Source organism: Capra hircus, chromosome 16, assembly GCF_001704415.2.
Source record: "Capra hircus breed San Clemente chromosome 16, ASM170441v1, whole genome shotgun sequence".
NCBI lineage: Eukaryota > Metazoa > Chordata > Mammalia > Artiodactyla > Bovidae > Capra > Capra hircus.
Genome location: NC_030823.1, coordinates 2173852 through 2199274, shown reverse-complemented (window position 1 = coordinate 2199274; position 25423 = coordinate 2173852). Strand labels below are relative to the sequence as shown.

The following is a 25423-nucleotide window of genomic DNA, read 5'->3' as shown; positions in this document are numbered from 1 at the left end:
ATTGAGAAGTCTGAGAAATTGCATGTCAAAGGCATTAGAAATAGCTTGAACTGGCTAGAATTTAGGGTATATGTGAAGAATAGTTCAGTTCAGTTCAGTTCAGTTCAGTCCAGTCGCTCAGTCATGTCCGACTCTTTGCAACCCCATGAATCACAGCATGCCAGGCCTCCCTGTCCATCACCATCTCCCGGAGTTCACTCAGACTCATGTCCATCGAGTCCGTGATGCCATCCAGCCATCTCATCCTCGATTGTCCCCTTCTCCTCCTGCCCCCAATCCCTCCCAGCATCAGAGTCTTTTCCAATGAGTCAACTCTTCGCATGAGGTGGCCAAAGTACTGGAGTTTCAGCTTCAGCATCATTCCCTCCAAAGAAATCCCATGGTTGATCTCCTTCAGAATGGACTGGTTGGATCTCCTTGCAGTCCAAGGGACTCTCAAAGAATAGTAAAAGTAATAAATAAGACTGCAGAGGTACGGGTCAGATCATGAAAGATCTAACATGTCAAATCAAGGAGTTTAGACTTTATCTTATTGTAGCAAACTTGAAGTTTTCAAGTAAAGGAGTGACATGGTCAGATTTGTGTTTTAGATCTTTTGGCTACAGTTTCAAGAGGGAGTAGGCAACACTCTGGGCAAGGACACTGTCAGTTCAGCATGAGGCCGCGGACTAGTGCTGGGGACAGTGCAAATGAACACAAGGAGCAAATTTCTGAGATAGTTTGTGAACCTGAGAATGATAAGATCTTTCTTGCATTAGAACAAGTGCACAGGGAAGTTCAGAAGTGGTGTGTGATAAACCCAATGAGTTATTCAGAAGGAGCTAGACCTGGAAATACGTTCTTATTTTAATCTAGTGAAGCAGTAACTCCTCAAGTCAATGATCTTTTCTGAGGAAAGAATAAATACCAGTGGCTTGGAACTTGGTGGTTCTTTGTCCCAGAGATTTGGGTCTGCATTTGCAGGGGAACCTTTTTGCCTATATTTCCCATTACTGCCTATAAACCACTAGTTACCTTTCTGCACAAGCAGAACCGCTGTATGCCCACACTGTCCTGAGGAAAGGGAGGGGGCTGACAAAGTCTGGGTGCATCGCTCACCATCCACCCTGCCTGGTGATGGTCTGCAGCCACTCCGCGGGGAAAACGCGCGCTGCCGTGGGCCAAAGCAAAGGAAAGGAGGCGCGGTGGGGCTGGGGCCGTGTTCCTCGCCAACAGGGGCCCCTCTGGCTCCTTCCCTTCTCTCTTTGCTCATTGGTTGATATTCCTTTGAGTCTATTTGTTTCAAATTTAATTTTATTTTTAATTGGAGGATAACTGCTTTACAATATTGTGATGGCTTCTGCCATACGCCAACGTGAATCAGCCCTAAGTATGCTTATGCCGCTTCCTCTTCAATCTCCCTCCCTCCTCCCACCCCGTCCACCCCTCTAGGTTGTCGCAGAACACTAGCCCTGGGCTCCCTGTGCCACAGACAGCCTCTGAGTCTATTAGGAGGGGCTTTTGGTGCATCGCAAGCAGTTTTATTCATTCTTTCAACAATATTTAATATTAAGTATTAAAATTCAACAATATTACATTGCAGCAGATACCAGGCCAGGCATGCAATGGAGCTCTTCCGTCTCAGGGCAGGGCTGCGCGGGCGGAGCGGCCAGCAGGCACTCCTCGCGGCCCCCCGCGCCCCACCCCCCACCCCTGGGCCTGGCGCTCCTCTAGAGGCGGGGGTGCAGCAGCAGGTGCGCAGCTGCAGGGAGTCAGCAGTGTCTCCACAACCGAGCACGCTTCCGTGCCTCTTTGTCTACGCTGAAAACACAGACTGTGCCAGTGAGTTTTCCAGGATATGACCAACTTCAACACGGGGGCTGGTGGGCCTGCCCTGGTGGTCCAGTGGCTAAGACTTTACATTCTGCATGCAGGTGGCCCGGGATCAATCCCTGGTCAGAGAACTAGATCCTGCATGCTGCTATGAAGATCAGAGATCCCACGTTCCGCCACTGACTCAGTGCAGCCAAATGAAGAAAAGAGAGGGGCTGCTATCACAGAATTCTGTGTGTATGCTGCCTAACGCCCATGAAAAACCCTATGATTCATTTCTTTTTATATATAATTTCATTTTTATTCTTTTAAAATGTATTTTGGCTGCACCGGGTCTTCGTGGTTGCGGGTCTCACTGGGTGGGGGTGGGCCTTCTCGTCGCGGAGTGCAGGCTCTGGGGTTTGGCCGGCAGAAGTGGCACACAGGCCCTGCAGCATGTGGGGTCTTCCTGGACCAGGCGTCAGATCTGTGTCCCCTGCATTGGTAGGTGGATTCGTAACCACTGGACCACCAGGGACGTCCCCTGTGACTCATTTCTGTCATTAACCCCCAAACATCCCTCTTCTAGCCACCAACTAAGGAAATTGAACAAATTACATAGCCAGAGTCCATTGTGAACGACTTTTATTATACGTTTAGTGTTCTCTATACAAAAGAAATCAGTTTTTTTTTACAGTGATTCAAAAAAAAATTCTGAATAATTTGGCCTTTCCATTGCTCATGCAGTCAGTTTATAAGTCCACATATTAGATGGTCCTCTACGGCCCAGAAGCCTTCCCTGCTGAAGGTCGAGTATGACACCCTCAGATACGCATCTGTCACTGACGTTGGTTAATGCAAAATAACTCGAAAAAAGGAAAGAACATGATGTGAGAGGGGTTAAAACAAGGTGTGCCTTGGTGAGTTAAAATATTTAACCAATGGGAAAAAAAAGATCAGGCCAACTTGTGGGTGTGTGGGTATGTGGGAAGGGATGGAGACATTTGGAAAAGATTTCCCTGCTGAATGGAACAAACTGGAAAATGTGTGTGCTGGGGAGGCTGCAGGGCCAGAGGTCCCTGGGGCCCAGCGTGGGGGAGGGAGGGGCAGGACAGACAGGTGCTCAGAGCAGGAGGGCGCGAGGCTGGCACAGGCTGGGAGCCGGGCGGGGACAGCTGATGAGGACACTGAATCTGGGAGTCAGAAAGGAGAGCAGGGCAGTCATCCGACCTGCATCCTCTTTGAAAGAGAAACAAGAGACGTGCACAAAACTCTGGATTTCTTCTCCCAGAGTTTTGTGTTTATTGCTTCACTGAAGTCTTTGCACGTGCTGCACTCCAGCCCGGCGGATCCAGGGGCAGAACTTCCACGGCCCTGCTTCCCCTCAGCGCCCTGCAGCCAGGGTGGAGGGGACAGAGCCCCCCAGGCCCCTCTCGCAGGGACGCAGTATGCTGGGGGCCCGATGCATCATGAGGCAAGAGATGCCACCCTAGGGGAGAGCTTCGTGGTGACGAACACCAATCAGCTGGTCCCTCTTCTCCTGAACAGCACAACCGGTTCACCATGGGCTGGCAGACTGACTGACCTGGGACTCAGAAAAATCCTGTGATTTCATTTGTGGAGGTATAAGGGCATGTGGGAGAAGCAGAAAAGAATGTGGGCCAGCTCTTAAGTAACATCACTATGTCCAAGGCGGGAACACCACTGTTTCCAGCTGTGCTGAGATGAAGGAACACTGGACAAGGAGTCAGAGGGCCCGAGTTCAAGGCTGGACCTCACCTCGATTCGCCAGCTGTGTGACCGCAGACAGTCCCTTCCCCTCTCTGGATTTTACCGTACAATGAGTCATTTCAATCAGATCAGCTCTGTGGTTCCCATGCATGCTGAAATCTGATCCTGTTTAAGCTAGACACCTTTGTACCTATTTCACTGCCATCCTTATTATGATGAAACCACCATTTAATACTAATAGACCAGCATGGGGCCCTGGTTTTGGCTTGAGACGCCGTGTAGTGGGGTCTGGCGGCTTCCCTGGATGGCTGTCCTCCCTTCCCCGTCCCCTCTCAGAACCCGTTCTCAGTAGTGGAGGGAGGGTAAGCTGGGCAGGCTGCGCACAGCCATAGTTCAGCGTGAACTCCCACAGGTTGCCCCTGCTTGTCCTAAAGAGGGGCTGCCCAGGAGTTGGGCTCTGCAAAGGCCACTGAGGGTCCTCCTGTAATTTCAAGCTCTTTGCTTTATTTGTTGACGCCTCTGATTTATTTTAATCAAGGATCTCCCTCTATGCACCTCTTAAGCCCCCCACCTAGTGATCAAACAGGATCTGCAGGGAGCTTTCTTTCCCAGGGACTGAATCACGGCACGGGCCGGGGTGTATGTGCTGCTGGCGGAGTGATCAAGGCATCACAGACGGGGTGTGTGCTGCGTCCTCCCACGGAGATGCCCTCCCGCCCCAGGGCTCAGAGGCCAGGAAGGAGCTCTTCAGCCCTTAGCGGAGCAGCCGCGCAGAGACCGAGACGAGGGTGGGAAACCCCCACGGGGAGGGTGGGAAACCCCCACCGCTCTCGTCACACGGCTTTTGGGGATGCTCTGTGACTTGGCCCTGGCCCTGCAGAGGGCTCCAGGAGCCTTGGAGAGCTGCAGCCCATGCTGTTCCCAGGGAGAGCTCCCTTTCCTTTGGATCAGACTCTGTCCTGGGTTTGCCCACAGGAATTGCCCAGACGGTGTCCGGCGTGGGCAGCCTCCTACCACTGCCCCGACACTTCCAACACACATCCCCACAGCCCTTCACACTTCATCTCCGCGTCTGCGAGTGGACTCAGCCTCTTCCAGACAAGGTCACGCTCTGTACTGCTCCTCCTGAAAGCGCTACCCGGTGACGGAGCCTTGGCCTGCTGCATGTGCACCTCCGTGCGGGTGCTGAGTGTGAGCAGGGGAGGCCCTCCCTTGGCTGGAAAAGCCGCAGACATCCACGGATCTGTTTCCAGCCCTCTTCTAAGGCTAATTGTGTTCAGAGAAACCACGAGGGTACTCTCTGGGCCCAGGCCACAGATATCCTCCTGGGGAGAGCAGTCCTGACCCCGGCAGCCTCTCGGACAGGTGAACGTTTCTCTAGGCCTCGGGACTTGCTGGGAAGGGGCCAAGGCGATGGCCAGGGGACAAGCGTAAGCTCAACCATTTCCTCAAAAGCAAGGCAAGGGGCAAAGGGGCCTGTTCACCACGACCCTGGCCATGGAGCAGGCACTGCCCCCGGTCCTGCAGGCGTGTGCTCCCTAGAGACTGGCACCCGGTCCTTTAGCTGGGCACATGCCCTTCTGTGGGGACAGGTTTTCAGAGGAGGGACTGACTAGGGGAGACAGAGGCACCGAAATACAGACCAGTCAAGCAGCTTGTCCCAAGCGCGGCACAGAGCGGCCCAGGAGGACCGCTCCCGTCCGGCCCAGCCTGGGTAAGCGAGCTGTGCCCGCAAGGACCCTCCCTTCAACCTGCAGCCACGGGGGCTCGAGCATGCAGAGCGCTCCCGTCACCACTGCCTGTCACAAGGCCTCGCGCTGAGGACAGGGGCCGCGGCTGCCCATCACGGCGGTCTCCAGGGCTCAGGCCAGCTGCTCCTAAGCATCTGCGGCGCAGAGGGACGGACGGACAGCTGAGAGCAGGAGGCGCCATGGCTGAGCCCCGTGGGTGGACGAGGGCTCAGGCTGGGGATTTCCAGAGCTGGAAACGGCCTACACTTCCACCCCTTCCCCTGCCCCCGGCCAGGCAGGCCGAAGCACCAGTGGTGGAGCTCTCCTGGCATTGCGGTGGGTATGTTCGGGGTGGCTCTTGAGCACCCTGCTTGGCAGGGAGCGCTGGACAATGCTGCTCTCCAGCTGAGCTGGGTGGGCTCTGGTGCGGGCTCCACAGAAGATGCACTCTCCTCGGCCTAACCCTGGGGCCCACACAGCCCTCTGGGCCCCTGCCGTCTTCGATCGGGGTCAACCTGGGCCCCACCTGCCAGGAGGGCGGCAGTCACGTGGTTTGTGGCTCTCAGCACAACAGTGCACAAGGGGGCTGGTGGCACTGCCTTCACACCCAAGGGGGCAAGCCTGGCAGGACATGGAGACAGGCTGAGGGGTCATCACCCCCCAAGCCCCCGGGAGCAGAACCCCTTCCCATCATCGGCCGTGTGAAGGGCTTTCCTGAGGCAGGGGGATGGTGTGAGGACAGCTCACCATCCACCCTGCACTCAGAGCTTGCCTCCCGCGCAGTGAGTGCGGGCAGTGAGATGTGGAGTGAAGGCCTGAGTAACGACTGCTCTGCTCACATCCAGAGTGTTCCCCAGAAATCCAGCTCACAGGCACACCTCCCTGCCATTCCCTGCCCAGGCTCTGGGAATGCCCAGCGGCATCCAGGCATGTGGGGGGTGAACGCCCGGGAAGGCGCCCCTGAGCTAGCTCCTCAGCCCCTGCCGGTCACCCTGTCCCTCTAACGAGAGCCCGCCCAGGCCTCCTGCCCGCACACCTCCCGCAGCCTGGGCCAGTGGAGAGCTGCCTGCCCTTCGGTTCAAACAGTACAGCTGGCACAGCTCAGGGCTACCTTTTCTTATCTGCAGAATACACGTGTCTAGGGGCTTGACCTTCAACTGACCAGTAAGTGACTCAAGCATTGCTAATAACTTTGTGGCTTAAACATGTGGCAAACGAGGTTTAAATAAGGTCTCTGAAGAACACAGTGCTGCTCCTGCCCAGGTGCCCTGGCAAGCAGCTGGAGGCTCCCGGCGGAGGCTGTGTCTGTGGCAGGCGGTCCACTCTGGGGGTCAGCTCCACTCTCCTAAAAGCAACTCTAGCTGCAGCAACAGCCGAAGGGCTATCCTTAGGCTCAAGATCTCTCTCTCTGAGGCTAGGTACCTTTGGTTTCAAAATGGAATAGGTGGGGAGGATGAAGGCAGAGCCCTGGGTCTCTGAGAACCGCAGGTCTTCGAGTGTCTCCATCTGGGGCACGTTTTGAGTGGCTGCTTCGGGCTCTGCTGGGACGCCTGCATAGGCCACCCTGCTCTCGAGACAGGTGTCACTGGAGGCTTCAAGGCTTGCAGGGAGGGGCTGCGGAGCTGGGGACTGTAGGGACAGGTCAGAGCTGCGTAAGGCATACGGAGAGCCCTGCCAGGCCCAGCTCTGCAGCACCAGGTCCCGCGGTCCTGCGGGGGCTCCTGATCGTGAACACCCTAAGGAATGGACACGCAGGCTCAGTCCTGGGGGTAGCTGCTCCCCATGCACACACCATAAAACACCAGATTCACCGTCACACAGAGCCGACCGAGGAGAGGCTACCTGCCAGACAGGCAAGGGGAGTGCAGATCCACCCCCAGGCACACCAGCACAGTCTTTGCATCGTGGGGTCCGTCTCCTGGGGGCAGCCCCCACCCTGGATGCGGGGGGCATGGTCCTCTGCCCCACAGCCTGAGTCTCACTGATGAGGAGGAAGGCAGTCCAAACCCAGCCCTTCCCTTCTCTCTCGAGGTGGGCACAGCTCCCCAGGGACCAGACGCCTGGCTTCCTTCTGCTTGAGGTACATGGTCACCGGAGCCGAAGTCCTTCGCCTTGGTGCCCACTCCTGTTCCTCAGAGGCCTTCAGTCAGCACAGCTTTTGTCTCGGACGCTCCAGAGCAAGGGGCAGGGTGAGAGTGAGGAGCAAGAGGTAAGCCCACCCCCAGAGCTGAACCAGAGCCAGGCGAGGAGGCCTGACCCCCCTCTCCCTCCCTGCGAAAAATACTGTCATTTCCCAGAAAGGCGCCAAGCCCAGCTCAGCAGCTGACAAGGTTGAGGCGGAGGGGTTGGGGGCCGGGGGAGGCGTGTGAAGAGAAAGGCATCCTTGGGAAATACATGGGCCCAGCAGCGGTTTGAATACTACAGCTCTTCTGTACGTTCGCTTAAAGATCAATCCTTTTTGCTTATCTTTGCAGTTTCCTGGGGGAGAATCCGCCTATCCTTTCTTTTTTCAGGGACATTTTTTCAAAAGGAAAAGAAAATGGACATATTGGGTCTGGAGGGGTAAGACTCACAGCAAAAACAGAGACAACGAGGACGACTGTAACCAGCGGAAACCTGGTGAGTGTGTGTGGAGGTCGGGGCGGGCAGTGGGCGGAGGCCTGGGGTGACCGCGGGGCTGAGCGAGAGACCGGGGCTCCCTCCGGCAGAGCTGAGCTGCAGCAGCAGCTTGCCCACGGTGGGCACCGGGGGGTCACCGGGAGGGGGCTTGCGGCCGGCTGGGCAGTCACCGGCCCTCACAGCTCGGCAGCCTCTCATGCTGTCCTCCGTCCCTGAAGGTGGTGGCGGCTCTGGGGCAGGTCTGCAGCGGCTCTCTCCCCTCTCCCCTCCTGCTTGCAGAGTAGCGGTCGTGCCTGCAAGGCTCCGTTAGGCCAGAGAATAGATGGCGTTGACCGGAGACGTGGCCTCCGAGCTCTCGTTGCCTTCCGTCTCCTCCTTGTCCTTCTTGACAGTGTACTGGCCGATGAAGGAGCCGTCTTCGTTGAACTGGCCCTCGCCGCCCTCGCCATAGTCCACCAGGCTGTCGTCGCTTTCCTGCTGCTTGATGGTGCCGTCCAGGGACGTCTGGCTGCCCTGCAGGGGCTTGTTGTCCTCGTCACTGGACGGGGAGAGACAGAGGATCAGAGCCGGCCTACTCAGTGCCACCCAAACCCCAGCCGGAAGGGAGACGGCCTCCAGCCTCTTGCTGCTCAGAGGACCGGACCCCAGGATGACCCAGACAGCCCTCACTTGCTGGCCTGTCTGGCCAGGTCTGCAGGGGAAGCTGAGGCCAAGAGAGGACACTTCTCTAAGGCAGAGGGGCAGGGTGGTGCTGGGCCAGGATGCCAGCATGCGCCCACACTCCTAGATGCCTGGGCGGGGGTCTTTTCTGTGAGGCCGGGCTGCTGGCTCTCTGGGATGGAAGCAGACAGAAGCAGCTAGCCCCCCACCCCAGGAGGCAGAGGGAACTGCTTGTGGACCAGCGGGGACAGGAAGGGTCAAAGAAAGGGGTCAAGGACTCTGAGTTCTGGTCCCGTGTCCCTGCGGCTTTGGGAAAGCCCTTCCTTTTCACTGGGCCTTAGTCCTGCCATCAAGAAGGTCCATCTAGCTCTGACTCCGTGATCTGTGACTCTCTCTGGAAAGACTGCCCTTGGCAAGGCGTGAGAGTCCGAGCCTGAGAAAGACAAACCCCTCCCTGCCTCTCCTCTCCTCTTTCTTGGCGGTGTTACCCTCAGCTCTGGTTTATCCACAGAAAGGTGATGGTTTCAGGGCAAGTGGAGGGAGGCGGGAGGGTGTGCGTATGAGACAGGAGGGCTGGCAATCAGAGACAAAACTAGCCAGGCGTGGAGGACTGTGCCCAGCTCCCTCGGAGGCCCTGCAGGCCCTGCCCTTAAGCTCCTTGCATGCAGAGAGAGCTGGTCATTACAGTGGCATCTGCCTGCTGGGATGCCTGCTGTGCCCCCAGGGAGGGAGACACCCAGAGGGGGTGGGCATCTGCTCTGGCACCGCATCCCGTCCCCTGAGGCGGGGACCAGATGCTGCACTTCAGAGGATAGCGAGGTCCCGGCAGGCAGGAACACAGCAGGCCTGGCAGGCTCAGCAGACACCCTGCAGCCCACTCCTCTGCCCCAGGCCACACCTAGCCATCCCTGGGCCTGTGGCAAACACTGGACTGTCACTAGAGTGGGAAGGGAGTTCTTGCCTCAGCACCGGGCACAGGCAGCTGCCAGGGGCGGGGAGGACTGCGAACCAGAGCAGAGGAGCTGGGCTCCAGCAAGTGGGAAGCTAGCAGCCCACCCCTGCCGCGCCGAGCAAGATACCCCCGCCATGCGCTGAGGGACAGTGGCCCTGTCTCCTGGCCTAACTGACGGCAGGGCTGCGGGAAGGGCAGCTGAGAGGGAAGTGGGCCTCCAGCATTACGTTATCTTTGTTCAGGGGGTGAAATTTCATGTTTTGAAAACCAGCAGATTCTAATGACCAAGCTCCTTAGCCCACTTGCCACTCTATTTCACAGGCACCCTCCCCTGGGGCTCTCCACCCCTGCTGCAGGGCCGTGATGACTGTGTCTGTGTGATTCCTCTGAACTCCAGGCCCCCAAGCTACATGCAGGCACTCTGGACAGGCTGGCCCAGCGGGCGTGGAAGCGGTGGGAGAGGTCTTCACCGTGTCAGATTCTTGTGGGGAAAGACCTACATCCGGGAAAGGACTGTGACCTCGTGGTCTAGGCACCCGTTCGCCTCCCTTCCAGAAGACCTTTGAGGACCAGGCGGACAGACCAGGGAGAGAGAAGCAGAGAGAGCCCCACCAGAGAGGTGCTGGGCAGGCGGGTTCCAGACGAGCAGGGCGAGCCGGCACCCCAGGCTGTCCTGCCTGGGAACCTGGCTTCTCCTCTAACATACTGATTTTCGCCCTTTCCAACTTCTGACTCTTGGACTCATCCAAGTGGGGCTCCAGGATGGATGCTGCAGGGGCCCCAGAGCCACAGCGAAGGGGTGTGCATGTGTGCGCATGTGTGCGCTGCCTAAGCCCATGCGTGTATGCACCAGTATTTGTGTCTCCGGCCTCAGAGTCAGTGGGGCCGGGGGTGGGAGTGGGGAGGAAGCAGACGCTTTCACCCAGCAACTGTGGTGTCTGGGAGGAGAGGTGCCCGAGGAAGCGGCTTCTCTGAGCACAGGTCCCTGGGCCCTCCCCTCACGCTGCCTCGGGGTGCACTGAGGGCCTGGGGAGAGAAGGCCCAGGCTCTCTGGGACTCATGGCCAGAGAAGGACCCTCAGCCCACGGGGAAGCTGGGCCCCACAAGGGGTGCTGAGGCCGTCAGAGAAGGGCCTCTCACACTTGCCCTTTGGGAGGCTTATGAGGATGCAGAGAGTGGACGGATAGACAGTCTATAAGGCGCAGACACTCCCCAGCCTGGGCCTTGATCCTCTCGTTTGGGACACAGGCACCAGACCAAATGCTGTCCAAGGCCCATTCCAGGCTGCAGCCCAGAGGTGTCATTCTAGGTCCTGAGGGGAAGGCCCAGAACACCGCTCCCTTCATCCCTAACCCCGCTGAGTCTCAAACACAATACAACTTCCCCGTGTCGTCACCATTTTCAGGGCCGGGGTGGGGTACAGGCAGAGGGGAAGCTGAGGCAGATGGCTCCTGTGTGGGCAGCGGCTCTGCTGCCCGTTGATCTGATCCTGTCTGAGAGGTTGCTGACGGGCAGCGTGGCGGAGGCCCAAGACAGGCTAAGGAGAGGTCACAGGACGATGGGGTGGCCTGGCCCAGAGAGACCGGGTTGGCGTGGGCTCTGATCTGAGCGCTTCCTCCCATCGCACCTGGCCAGGGAGTGGGACCTCCAGGACTCATTCTGCACTAGTCCTTTGCTCAAAGCACACTTGCCATTAAAATGGACAGATGGCAATTCTGTTAAGCCAGATACAAAGGCCCGTCCAGACCTGAGCGGGAGCATGGGCGCAGGACAAGGGCAGTAGCCGGACGCTGGGCCCCAGCCTCCCCAGTTCTACACTAGCTCACAGTGGGGACTGCATGAGGCTGGGCCAGGCCACTTCCTAGTCCAGGCCTTGGTCCTCTCACTGGGGACACGGGCGCTGGACCAAATGCTGTCCAAGGCCCATTCCAGGCTGCAGCCCAGAGACGTCATTCTAGGTCCTGAGGGGGAGGCCCAGAACATCGCTCCCTTCACCCTCCCGTAGTTGAGTCTCAAATATAACACTACTTCCCTGTGTCATCATCATTTTCAGGGCTGGGGCAGGGTACAGGCAGATGGGAAGCTGAGAGCAGAGCTCATTTTACAGCAAGAAGGAGCCTGGGGCGTGCTTTCAGAGCAAAAAGGCGGAAACATACATACACACAGTAAACCTGAGTTGTGCAGCCGGATGAATAGAACGCTGTTCATCAAATGAGTGTGAGTGTGTTGGCGGTGCCCCCGCCACAGGCAGAGGTGATGGGAGGACATCCACCTGGCGGCCTCTGAGCCCAGCTGTCAGCCCTGAGGGCAGGAAGGAAAACCCACCAGACAGGGGTGCTGAGCGTGAGCAGGAGTGAAGGGGACCGCGCACCTGTAATCAAAGGAGCCATCCTCTTCTTTGGGGTCTTCAGGGCCAAGGGGCACATCCTTCTTTTCTCGCACTTGGTCAGGAAGAGAAACAAAGACACAGAGGTGATGACTGGCCCCAAAGGAACAGCCAAAGACGCGGCCTCTGGGCTCAATACCTCTCCTTCTCAATACTGCACCACCCACGGCCTCTGGTTCTTGCCTCCCGAATTTAAGCAGGTTCCAAGCTAATTCCGCCGCCTCCTCGCCATCATCTCCACTGACCACTGAAATCTTCCCCAACCTGGCTCACCTCAGCCTCTCCATGAGGTCCTCCCCAAACACCTGGACGCTGTCCTTTCCTTGGCAACTTTCTTTTTGCCACACTGTGCGGCAGGCGAGATCTTAGTTCCCTGAACAGGGATCCAACCCATGCCTCCTGCACTCCTTAGCACGGAGTCCTAACCCCTGGGTTGTCAGGGAATTCGTTGGCACCTTTCTTAATCCTGCTCTGTGTTACAATTACTTGTGCACATTTATGACGCCCATAATAGAATGCCAGTTCTTTCCTTGAGGGTGGGGCCTGCGTGTCTCTTCAAAGCTCCTAGGAGAGTGCCCTGGGCAGAGAGGACACGCTGCACACGCCTCTGGAATGGAAGGTGCTGCCCTAACTGGGACCCCACTTGTCCGTGTGACTCCCCTTTCCCACTCCGCCCCGTGAAGGGCCAGCACTCCTCCCAGGCCCTGTCTGGTGCTGTGACCCTCCTACGGCACCAGCTGCCCTGTCCTTGACGGAGCGGTCACTTCTTCTAGAATCCTCTGCACTAAGCACCAGGACTGGTACACCGCAGACACTTAGGTGAATGACTGTGCTTCTTTTTGAGGACAAGGCGGGATAACCACCCCTATTTTAGCGGAGGGAAGCTGAGGCCCGGAAGATGTCACACGACAATTAGCAACTAAACAAAGTGTGGAATGGACACTGGAGCCCCCGTCTCACGGCTCCCAGTTCATTCATCCTCTGATGAAAGGAAAGGAGCTTAACTGTAAGAAGAACTTTCTGAAATGTGCAGAGGAAGGTACAGAGTTATCTGATCAGTTCTCAGGTGTCCCAGTTCCACCTGGAACAAGGAGTGAGATCAGAAAGGCCGCCCTTCCTCAGTCTTTGTTACAGAAGAAAAACAATCCCAACACAGCGCAACAAAGTGAAGGACTCGTTCACCAATGTGCATGCTAAGCGCTAAGTAGCTCAGTCGTGTCCGACTCTTTGCGACCCCGTGGACTGTAGCCCGCCAGGCTCCTCTGTCCATGGGGATTCTCCAGGCAAGAATACTGGAGTGGACTGCCATTTCCCTCTCCATCATTCACCAATAATGAAGTATAATTTCCTGCCTTTCCTGACTTGAAGGAGTCCGTCAAGGAGTCCTTTAGAATCCTAGGGTCTGAGAGCACGTGGGCCAGAGGACGGAAATAAAATAGAATCTCCTCTCTCTGAGCTGAGTTTTAGATCATGGAGAAGGACTTGTTCACAGAGACGGGGAGGAGCCAGCACTTGGAGAGCTCAGGGTGTGTCTGGTGATGGCTCTGGGGGCAGGGAACAAGTTCACCCTGCAGTCCAGCCGGACGTCTGCTCTCAGGGTCATCCATTATCCTGTCTCCTGGCACCCTCCCCACCCCACCGCAGACAGATGGCTTTCTTGTCCCTGTTTGAAAAACAATCAATATTCCCAGAAACAAAAAAGCCAGAGGTCCTTGTCCTTGACCTTGGTTTGTCTGGCTGGAGGATCTTGAGGCCACAGAAGTACCTCTCTGGGAATCAAATAAAAGCCCAAAGCCCTTTAAGGACTAGCGAGGGGTGGGGGTCCTCTCAGTGCAGCCTACCCCCCAGCCTCTGCCTGCTCCTCATATAGGGCCATCTGCCCTCTTGTTGAGGTATTGTGATTGCAACCCCGCCGCCGTGCTGAGCGCCCAGCTCCACGGCCTCTCTCATGTGTGTGCTTCTTCCGTCCAGACCTCTCCTCCCTCCAGCTTCTTTCTCTCATGGTTACAGAAAAGCATCTCTCCTTTCTCCTTCACTGGGATACAGGATCCTAATGAGATTCAGGCTGAAAAAAGCCAATTACTGAGCAGATGGGTGGTGAGTCCAGGGGAGGGAAGGTCACTCTTAATGGGAGCCAGGGTTCCTTCCATCCCCTCTCTGGCTGCTTGAACCGCTCCATCCCCCCATCTCAGGGGAGCTTAATTAACTCAAGTGCTTTCTGGCAACTCTACGGTGCACAGAACAGGCAAAAGGACCATTTGTCCCAGCCTGGGGAAGGGCTGTGCTTGCTGAGAGAATGGTGACTCACAGGACAGCCTGCTGGCCCTGTCCCCGAAGCCGGCTCCTTGGACACATCTTACCAGGGTATTTGCCGCCGCGACTCCTCTTGATGAAACAGACGATGAGCAGGATCAGCACCAGCAGGGCGATGGCACACATGAGCCCGATGAACCAGCCCTGGGTGGCAATGTCCGCCTGGTTGTTGGTGTAGGCTGTGGGGGAGGGCCAGAGGCAAACACATGAATGAACGGTTCGCAAGGTGGCAGGCAAGGAGAAGGGAGAATTTCAGCTATTTCATGGCCAGCTTCCTCCTGCAGCCTACTGCTACCACCCGGCGGCCCTCTGGCTCAAACCACCCCGCTACAGGGACGAAAAGGCGAGGGCCAAAGGTCAGGAAAGAGGCACCACCAAGGAAGGAGCAGAGGGAACAGAATAAGCAGAAGGCTGAGCAGGCCCTCTGGGAAGAGGACTGTCCTAAGCTTGAGGCACTGGCATTCTTGCAAGCACAGTGGCTGGGCACAGCCTGGTGGGGAAGGAGGGAAGGCCAGCGATGGACTGTGACTCCCTGTGGATGAGCCGGGCTGAGCTGGCGCGCTGCCCACCCAGGAACGGGGGCCGCGGTCACACGCACAACCCTGGAGGAACACCTTTGCAGGCTGGCAGAGACACTGTGACAGAGACCTGTCCTAGCAGCCAGTCGGCCGTCCCCGAAGCGGGACCTGGGCGCGGTGCAGTCCAGGGTGCCCTGCGCTCCCTCGTGTCTTTCCAACGGCACTGCGGCTAGCAGCAAAGACGTCCCAGCATGGGCACCTCAGATGGGCCCGTGGCGGGGCCGTGCCTTCAGCACACCCCACGCCACTCCACCACACGCAGAGACCCCTGTGACAGACGGCCCCTTGCCATCCCTGCCTAGACACGTGGAGGCCTGTCTCAAGGTGGGAGACCCCTTCATGACTCTAGGGGCAGGCTGCATGGGCCTGGAGACCGGAGGCAAGTCTGACGGTGTCCTGGAGGACCCAGGACTGAAGGTGGAGATGGGAAGGGGTGGGATGCATAGGAGTCACCTGCCCTCTTCCTGTCTACGGACTGAAGAAGAAAAGACGCAGCCTTCCATGGAAACCACGACTTGGAGGACAGGATCAGGGACAGAGGAGACTGCAGGGAACCCGGGGCAGGCAGAGCCAGTGGAGGAGCCTCTGGGAGACCCAGACTATGGTGGGAGCACTGGGAGCCACGCGGCCCGAGCTGAGGCTCCAGGCCTCCTAGGGAAGAAGCACAGCGGCAGAGACACGACCACAGGCTCTGCGTCACACCATCGTGCGGGGCAGGTATCCAGGTGTGGCCTACTCTTGGCTCTTCGTGGGTGGAGAAACTGTCTCTACCGTGTTCTCAGCGTCCAGCCAAGGGCCTTGCACCAAGCTGGGTCTCAATAAACAATGAAGATTGATGAGCAAGACCTTCCCCTCTCTCTGCAGCCTGGCTGCCCAGGCAGTCCGGGCTGGAAAGTTCCATAAGAACACGGCCATTACTACACTGATCCGGGTGCTGTGGGGGAAGTCCCAGCCCTGCGTCCACAGGCTACGTCCCACACAAGATCTGAGAGGTCTTCCCAGGCCCCACACAGCATCAGATTACCTCATTTCAACCTCTGGTGTTTCTCACTCCCATTAAGAAAAACTCCATTCCCTGCCCTGACCCGCTGGGCTCCATCAGTCGCGTCTCCCACCACCCGGGCCGCTCCGGGCCCCCTGGCCGCTCCCACTCCTGCCTCAGGGGCCTCTGCATCTGCTGCCCTGAGATCTGATGAGACGGCGGCCTCATCCAATGTCGTCTCTTCAGAGAGGCTTTCCTGGACCTTCCCAGCTAAGACAAAACTCTCTTTCCCACCCGGCCACTCTATCTGCAGGACTGCACTTGCCCTTTTCATAGCACGTAAAGCAACTGGCTAGACTACTACTGCTCACAGCTTATACTTGTTTAAGCACTTCCTATGGGCTGACACAGCTCAAAGCACTTTCCCACAATTATCTAGTTTAAGCCTCACAACAGTCCCATAGGGTGGATTTGTTGTTCGGTCACGAAGTCGTGTCTGACTCTTTGCGACCCCATGGACTGCAGCATGCCAGGCTTGTTCAAACTTGTATCCATTGAGACAGTGATGCTATCCAACCATCTTGTCCTCTGTCATCCCTTGTCCTCCTTAAGCAGCAGCAAGAACTGCAATCCCATGGCCTCCAGAATGAAAAGTACAGTCACAGAAAACTAACCAAAATGACCACATGGATCACAGCCCTGTGTAACTCAATGAAGCCGTGAGCCATGCTGTGCAGAGCCACCAGAGACGGATGTTTCATGGTGGAGAGTTCTGACAAAACCTGGTCCACTGGAGAAGGGAATGGCAAACCTCTTCAACAGTAGGAAAAGGCAAAAAGGTGCATTTGTACTATTACCCTATTTCATAGGTGAGGCAACCGATGTGCTGAGGTCAGTGATGGGCTCAGGGCCCTGGAACGGGTAAGTGGTAGAGTTGAGCTGTGGCCCCAGGCTATCTGGTTTGAGTCTGTGCTCTTCACCACTCCACTCAGAAGGTGAGCTCCTTGAAGGAGGGACTATCGTCCCCGGGGCTGGGCCAGAGCCCGGAACACAGGGCACTCAGTTCTCATCTGCTCCTTGGCTTCGTCCCCTGGCCCACCCCCTCACCCTCTGGGCCTGATGGGGCTCTGCCTCCCGCAGGCTCCATGCTGCCCTCCCTTCCGTGCCACCTGTGCCACACCTGACTCAATCGCCCGCTGCGGCTCCCCTTGGCAGTTACTGCATTCTCCTGCTCTTACAGTGAGCTTCGCTGGCGGAAGATGCAGACCAGGCCCGTCACAGTCTCACGGAGTCATACTTCAGCGGGCCCTCCACGGCAGTGGCCCCCCTTCCGCTCCTCCCTGCTCCCCCTCTCCCTCCCGCTGATCCGACGTGACCCTCCCTCCCAGTCTGCGTCTTGGGGTCATGCTCACCTGCTCCACACTGGAGCTTCACAGCCTCTGCAGCCGTCTCCTTCCATACCCGAGAGGGCTCTCCTCTCTCCCCTCTGCAGGGACCCAACACCTCATCTCCTTGGTGGCTCCGTCCTGTAAGGATCTCTGAAAACTCCAGCATTTCTCAGTTTCTCCCCCGGTGCTGTCTCTCCCCTTTCTCTGTTAAATGCACTGCAGCTCCCTGTTTTAAGGCATTTCTGAGGAGCATGCCAGGCTTTTTGGCTCTCGTGCGCACACTGTCCTCTTACAGGGAAATGCTCCAACCTTCCGCCATCATCGCCGATTCCTGCCAGCTCTTCTGTGCCCCACGTGCTGGCCTCCACACCCGCTGTACTCCGTGCTCACCCACCACCACCAAGGGCGCCTTTCCCAGACTCACCACAGCACCCTGGACTCACTCTCACCTGTCCTCTGGCCGTGCCTTTCCAAACTCCTTTCATCTCCCCTTGTCCTTCCACCCAGTTCCACACTGCAAGCCCGGGGCTTGCTCCTGACATCTCCCTGGATCACCCATCTGCCCCTGCTGACAGCACCTCACATCTCACCTCTAAGGGCTATCATTTGCTCCTTCCAAAGTGTTTCCCATAGTCACGTCACTACCCAGTTCTAAAGGGTTCCATTCAGTCTGTTTGTCAGATTCCAAGGATACAATGATACATCATGCTGTTATGTTTCCAGAACACTTCAGTCAAGCCAGGTGCCCTGGTTGTCCCCTTCCGCACCCTCCCCACCCTGCCCCAGAGAGCCTGGACAGCCACCCTTCCCGTCCTTCCCCTTTCCACGTTCAACCCCCTCCTTCCTGAATCTCCGATTCCTTCAGCTCACACAAGTCTCTTAACTCCAGTTTCAACCCCCTTTACTCCACATGATGCAATATTTAATTGCTGTGTTTCCTGGGTTCTGATGTCCAATGATATTACAAAGGCTGGAGACCTGGGGATCCTTTGAGCCCCCTTGTCCTTAGCATGAGGCTGGTCACCCAACTAGTTGTCACTGACTACTTACTGACTAATGGCCAATTTAATCTAATTTAACTATGGAGGAGGAAATGGCAACCCACTCTAGCATCCTTGCCTGGGAAATCCCATAGACAGAGGAGCCTGGCAGGCTGTAGTCCATGGGGTTGCAAGAGTTGGACATGACTTAGCAAATAAACCACCACCACCACTAAGGTTAACACGGGCTATCTCTTTCATTTTTTCTTCATACCAGCCAAAGGGTCCCAAGGATATTGGCTTCACCACATGCCACCTGGGCACTGGGATGAAGGAGCCACTTCAACTTATGTTTGAACAGTGGTTCCCATCTTTTGCAAAGAAGTTGGTCTGAATGTCTGCAGTGACCTGTTTGCTCCACTATCTTGCTGACAGCTGTCTCCCATGAGACTCCTTTCTCTTGGGAAAGAAAGGCGCAATTCCATGGAAGGTGGCCATATGAGAAATTTACAAATTAAATATAGCTTTCCATTCCTGACACCATCATGCAAAGTTCAAATGTTACTTTCAGTCCTTACTGAAAAGATCAAAGAATTTTCTGTGAAGTTCAGACATACAAGGCTCTTCAAAACCAAGCAGATTTTGTAACTATGTTTGGTGATAGATGTTAACTAAATTTGTCGTGATAATCATTTTGCACAGGTCGAATGATTATGTTGTATGCCTAAAACTAATCAATGTCAATGATACACAATAACAAAGACACACAAAACCCAGTGGGATCTGGGGTAAGGTGGGCTCAATCAGACTCCACCAAAATGATTTAGTTTCTCAAGAACCAAAAGAAAGTTAGGACATAATCTCACTCACATGACTCCAAAGACCCTGAGAGGAGGCGGCATTTTTGCAGGGCTTCAGGGCAATTACATTTGTCTGCCAAGACCATTCTTAATCGATCCATTCAACATGTTTCCAGATCCCTAATGGTCACAGTAATAGCAACATCCCAAGATCAGTGAATATCTACATTTTCAACCTTTGTTGGAGCTAAAAGAACCCAGGACAGCACCTGTTCACTGGGAACACACAGGTTCTAGTATCTCCTACTCTGGCCTAGAGGTCACAATCATTCTCTACAACCCTGCTCGGAAATGTGTAGTTTACTTGCAAAGCACAGGTCCCTTAGGCTCTTCACTCTAATCAAGAGGAAATTGGTTTGATCATTGGAGAGAGGCCAGTCACTCAAAGCAGGCAGAAAAACTATTTCAGAAATAGGGTGGATGAACAAATATGACAGGGACGGGCTTTCTTCAAATGCAGTTTGGTGTGGCTGCTCTCACTTACGCATCATTTTACACCTCTCCATCTTCAACTCACTCCATCCTGGGTTTCTCCCAGCTCAGCAAAAAGAGGCCGACCACAGGTCCCCTAATGTCCCTCCTCCCACGTCCCTGAGGCCTAAGGCAGCTTGCTGTCTGTCTCGCTGGGCCCGTCAGCACCCCATCCAGCCTGCTCCAGGATGTGAGAGCTGAAAGGTCTCTTGGAATCCAGGGTTATGTGTTGGGGCCCCTCAGGCCTCTTTGGTTTCAAAAGCTTCAAGAAAGTGATTAACTTCTCATGTGGGATCTTTCTGGTGAGAATCAGGGAGCCTGTGAGCATTCCTTGTGGTTTTTTTTTCCATTTCCTTCATGAACCATTATAACATGTTTGAGTCTATGGACAGAAGTGATAGCCTGTGGTTGTCTAAAGACTGGTGGTTGGGCCCCAGGATGGTCATAAACTTGATGAGACCCAGGGACCTGGGAGATGATTGTGTGAACTTGGCTCTGGAGTCCACCCACTCCTTCGTGTATTTTCAGAGGATCTGGACACACTCACAGGCATACACGAAGTTTAGAAAGTAAAAACAGTTTTCTTCTCTATGTGGTTTGCACATAGTCATTTCCAGCCAGCCCGTGAGGAAAGGGAGCAGTAAGTGCCCAGAGCGAGGGTCACGAGCCTGCCCTCTCCAGCTTGCGTGGGGAGGAGGTGGGGACACATGCGGGCGCTGCAGGCCTCACACCCTGAAAGCAAGCTATGGGGTCAGCCTCTCCATAGCAACCACAGGAAAGGGGAAATGAACTTCTAAGTCAGTGTTCAGAAGGGCATCGCCAATCACTCTCACTGCTTTCCTTTGCACGGAATGCTGGGACTTCAGAGCAGACTGGGGCGTCCCTGAGGGCAGGGACTGGCCCTTTCCCCTCTGGCTCTTTCTCCCCAGCCCACACCCACAGCCCCTGGGCTCAGCACTGGGCAAAGTTAAGCTCTGCAAGCAGGCTGAGCCGGCTTTTGCTGCATTCCCTAGGATGGAACTCTTTCATCAGATCTCATCCTTGCTTTCTGCCTCTGGGCTGGACTCAAGTTTGTAACAAAGCAAAAGCAAACGCATGCACACATGTGAGCAACAGCTTGGAGCCCTGACTGGGTCAGACAGAGTCCAGCCGCCTGCTTCAGTCAGTCAACTGCCCAGTCTCCGGGCCTGGCTCCCAGGATGGCCTGGCTACTTGCAGGCTTCCTGTCCTAGCTGGCCTGGTGAGCCTCAAGCAGGCAGCAGGACTCAGACTCCCCGAGTCTTGATGGCACGGATAGGCATGGACATGCATGTGCGCAGAACAGGCAGAGACACAGGGAGGAGGCGGGGACACCCGGACCATGAGGGACCAGGCTGGAAGGGGTGGCGGGAGGCATTACACACACGGGCTGAGACTCTCGAGACGCAAGCCACCAGGATCAGCCTCAAGCCAGGCACAGGAGGACACACAAGTCCACATTTGGAACTCCACATAAACCATGGTGTGTTCTTTCCCTTAGCCTTGTGTCTAGTAACCTGCACCTGAGCAGGACGTGCCTGAGGGCAGGGACTGGTCCTTTCTTCTCTGTCTCTTTCCCCAAACTCATCCTTTCCCCAGGGCTTAACAACCGGCCCCTTGGCCAGCTTGCCCAGCTGATTTTAAAGAGAGACACAAACAGACAAGCAAGTGCCCTCCAGACTGCCAGCCACCCTGACGAACAGAGAGATTTCTGAACCTTGTTAACTGAGCCCCAGTTTCCCTGTTGGTTTGGTACAAATGAAGAAGCTTCTCCATCCACAGCTGAAGCCCTGAAAGGTCCAGAGCTCTTCTAGGACTGGAAAGTTTCTCCTCCTCAGTGCAACAAAAGGTCAGCTACTTTTAAGCCATGACAAATCTGGGGCAAAGTTAAACTGAAACAAAGTGAAGTGAAGTTGCTCAGTTGTGTCCGACTCTGCGACCCGTGGACTGTAGCCCACCAAGCTCCTCCATCCATGGGATTCTCCAGGCAGGAATACTGGAGTGGGTTGCCATTTCCTTCTCCAGGGGATCTTCCTGACCCAGGGATCGAACCCAGGTCTCCCACATTGCAGGCAGACGCTTTAACCTCTGTGCCACCAGGGAAGCCCAAAAACAAAGCTCCAAACAATTCGGGTCACACCCTTTGGAGTTTTTAAACAACAGTTGACAGCGGCAAGGCAATGCCATACACACTGATCCTTGGTTTGGTTCCTGGGAAGATTCCTGGGGTAAAGACCTGGTCCTATCCCCTAACCCCACATGCAGGAAGCGAGCCTGTGTGAGGCCAGGTAGCACTGCCCCAAGACCCCCACACAAAGACCATGTTTATGCTCACACTGAGTCCTCGTTTCCAGCACAGTGGAGGTTGGAGGGCTCCATTGTCCTCAGGCTGCGTGATGCCCCCTCATCCCCACAGGGTCGGGCGCGCACTTTCCTCTCTGGCGGCATGCACTTTTGGCTCATTCTGTCTTTCCGGTAGCTGCAGACTGACACGTAAGAAGGGCAGAGCCACGCCATGCAAGGTGAGGAACGGGAGGGTGAGTCTTCCTTCCCGGGAGGAGAGACAAGCAGGAAGCTGAGGATGAGCACGACATGCCCATGCTTGCCGGGGACGGCCAGGCCAGACCCCTCTCACCTGCACTGGTCATAAAGGTGATGACGGCACTGCTGATGCCCTCGTTGTCCCGGGAATAAACGCGCAACGTGTATGTCATCCCGGGATAGAGGTCTGTCAGCTGTACGGGCTGAGCCTGGGCCTTAACAGGGACAGTTTTTTTCGTATGATTGCCTGGGGAACAGAAACCTCAGTCAGCCTAAGGCTGGGCACGGGGAGCTGGAGAGGCAATGCCTAGACGCCTGGGCGCCTGCCAAAGGTGGAGGCACGGTGGGGGCGGCGGGGGCCAGGCCGTCCCGCAGGACACTGCCCCTCGCGAGGCTTCCTGTGCTCGCCGCAGGCTGAGGCGCGGAGCACACTAGGACCCGCTTCCTCAGGCTCTCAGGGTGTCAGCCAGCGCTCCGCTACCCTGGAGAGGGTAACTCGGCACCCCGCAGGGTGGCTCTACTCCTCAGGCCTCACTCCCGGCTTCCCCTTGCATTTCTTGCTGCGTGAGCTCGCACTTCAGGAGAAGCGACAGCCTGGTTGTCTGGGGGGTGGGGTGAATGCTGGTCATGGGAAGTGCTGGAAAACTATGACAAACTAGCAGTTCTGGGTTCTCCAACCACAGAGAACCGAGTTGGTTTTGTTCTCTCTCAGAGCTCCGGGGGCCTTCCGGCACAAGTCTAACAGGCCAGCACGGCGGGTCTGAGCCCTCCGGAACGGGGCCTTCACCCAGCTACCCTGATCTCACTCCAGTCTCACAAATATCCAGTAAAGGAGCACCAGCTCAGCTCAAGCTAAGACGTGTGACCCTGGATGGCGTCTCTGACCTGCGGGCAGCTGGCGTCCCTCTGTGAGCAAAGTACAGTTGGGGGTCCAACTGTCCAGGGGAGACCCTAAGAGTAAGGATCCTAAATGAAGGAACCCACACAGCAGCGAGAGTGAGCTCACTGGGGTGCTGTCGAAACCCTTGTCCTGGGCAGGAAATGGACAGAGGGCCCTCAGCCAGGCCATGCCCCCGCTGCCGAGCAAGGCACCCCTGGACCGCCACTGATGGCGCAGAAACCCCTCTTCACCTTGAGCTTGCTCTGCCCACCCCTGCCGCCTGAGCACGCATCGACTTCACGAAGCCACAGTGGGGCGGCGGAAAGGCCTCCCCGAGCCCGGGGGCGCGCCCTGCGCCTCTCGAAGGGCATCCGTGCTACCCGCGGCAGCTGCTGCCGCACCCACACAGCAATGCTTACTGTCGATGTACTCAACCACAAAGTCAGTTCCCGGCCCGAAACTGTGCTTCCAGGTGATGTTGGCCCATTTACTGTTGGGGACCACAGTGACGTTCCAGATGGACTGCTCGTCGGGGGCTGGCGGGGGTTAGAAGAGGAGTTAGTGGTGAGGAGGGAGGAGGCGCTGGAGACAGACAGACAGACACACACACGGGCAGCTAGGACAGGGTACGTAGGAAGGGGCTGCACACAGGGCCTGACGGAGCTCCAAGCTGCAGCCTTGGCGGCCAGGCCAGAGGTCGCCATCCAGGCACGAGCAGGACAGTCCGGGGCCCTGCGTGTGAGGCAGAGCTGGAAACTGTGTGTCCACATAGGCGGGGGTGCGAATGAAAGAGTGGGTGTGGCCCAGGCCACCGGAGGCCCTAGCCAGGGTTCCTTCCCTTTTTAGGTCCCTTCTCACAGATTTCCACGGTGTAGTGAAAAGCCCTGTTAGCTAGGATGCAGACCGGGTGGGGTGGGGGGCGAGGGGCGGGGGGGAAATGTGCCTCTTTCCCATCAGCTACAGACGTTCTACAGAAAGGAAAAAGGCATCTTGCAAAGCCGGTCGAGAGAGAGATGAGATCTCCCCAAAGGACAGGACCAAAGGAAAACCTTATTGCGCTCCTGAAACTGGAGACGGAGCGCGGCAGCTTACACAGAGCCCTTGGGGTCATCCTTGGTCACCAAGACGCTGAACTCTGTGAAAAAGGGCCTCAGACAGTCTAACGGGACTTGGGCCTAAAACCCCAGGGCTCCGAGAAGAGACAGTACGAATCCGTCCTCTCCCTTTCATGGCACATAGAAGGTAACTCCTTCTTGACACCCAACATTCAGAGGCCCAGACACCAGCAGAATCCTGTTCTGTTGGTATCTTTGAGACCTGATCTCCATGCAACACAGAAGGCATTAATTACGTAGTTCCTATGAGCTGGGAGCTGCTTTATTAAAGCCATCACACAATCTGAAGCCATAGCCTGTGGACAGGAGAGTGGCAGGAATCTTCAAACGCAATCATTTTTCCACATCCCAGCAGTCTAGTCTCTGTATCCCATTTCTCAGCAAAGATTTCACAGTGGAGTACTAGCACGAAGCCTTGTATCTCAAAGACTTTACCAGCGTGGCTCCTGAATCTTTTATTAGCACGCAAGGGGGCACTGTCACCAACTCACTTGTCAAAAATAAATGAATAGAGTACATTGGTGATGCGTGCATTATCTATCTGACACGTGACCGAGTCTGCAGGGCTCGGGAAGTGATAAACGATCTCCTGGTCTTCACTCCTAAGCAGCGCCTTTTCTACTCCAACCTTGTTAGTTGCCGGTCGTCCCAAGTGAATGTGATTCGTTTTAGGTGAGGAGCAAGAAAGAGATTCCATTGATGGCGCCAGGCCTTCTCTGCGGGCAGGGCAGAAGGCAGGCTTCCTTACCGATCTGTCTACGGTTTCCACTGTATCGGCTGCTTTAAGTCAGCCCGAATCCCAGCTCCTTAGGAGCTCATGGCTCTTTCTAGTGGGAGTGAATTGTGATTGGTTATGGTCTGGGGACTTGACATTTTCCCTCCTCAGCTCTGGGCCCTGGAAATAAGCCCAAGGATTTGGGTTTAAACAGTTTGACTACCAACACAACCCTGGCCCAAGGCTGACTGTCTTAAAGGTAATGGAAATGGGGGCACTATTAGATAAGGTCAAGCAGTGGGAAACCAAATGATTTTTAGTGGAAGGTGGAGGAAGGCTCTGCCGTCTAGAAATACCAAGATGATGATCATTAAAAGATGAAAAGCTCAGAGAGAGGCAGCAATAAGGAAAGCTATCCTGGACTATAACAACAACAAGAACTGAAGGGAAGCAGGGATTGTTCTGTCGACTCCTGAGATGTGAGATGTAAGGGCTATCCCTTGAGATCAAAAAAGGAGAACCAAAGGACAAAATCCCATTTCACCCTGAAAAAAAAAGTAACCTTAGGAACAACCCTATCCTCAGTTGTAAGACATGATAAAGATGCACATTCCTTTTGGAAACCCTGGGCAGCCGAGCCGCTGCGCTGCGTGCAGGGACCAGGGATGTCGAGGGGGCCCCGTAAGGACGAACTCGGAGGGCGGCGTGGCCCC

General features: G+C 55.9%; 1 protein-coding gene across 15 annotated transcripts in view; it reads right to left on the bottom strand.

Moving 5' to 3' along the window:
• Nucleotides 2420–25423, bottom strand: part of NFASC (neurofascin) — a 202273-nt gene continuing 179269 nt past the window's right edge. For 8 of the 15 annotated variants that reach the window (XM_018060022.1, XM_018060029.1, XM_018060024.1 and 5 more), the window contains 5 exons: nucleotides 23300–23416; nucleotides 22095–22247; nucleotides 14230–14361; nucleotides 11855–11924; nucleotides 2420–8409 (listed from right to left, as the gene is read on the bottom strand). In XM_018060022.1, coding sequence (XP_017915511.1) covers nucleotides 8178–8409; nucleotides 11855–11924; nucleotides 14230–14361; nucleotides 22095–22247; nucleotides 23300–23416 — 704 coding nt within the window. In that variant the 3' untranslated portion in view covers nucleotides 2420–8177. The remainder of the gene's footprint in view (nucleotides 8410–11854; nucleotides 11925–14229; nucleotides 14362–22094; nucleotides 22248–23299; nucleotides 23417–25423) is intronic. The other 7 variants (XM_018060028.1, XM_018060032.1, XM_018060033.1 and 4 more) reach the window with 1 other exon arrangement.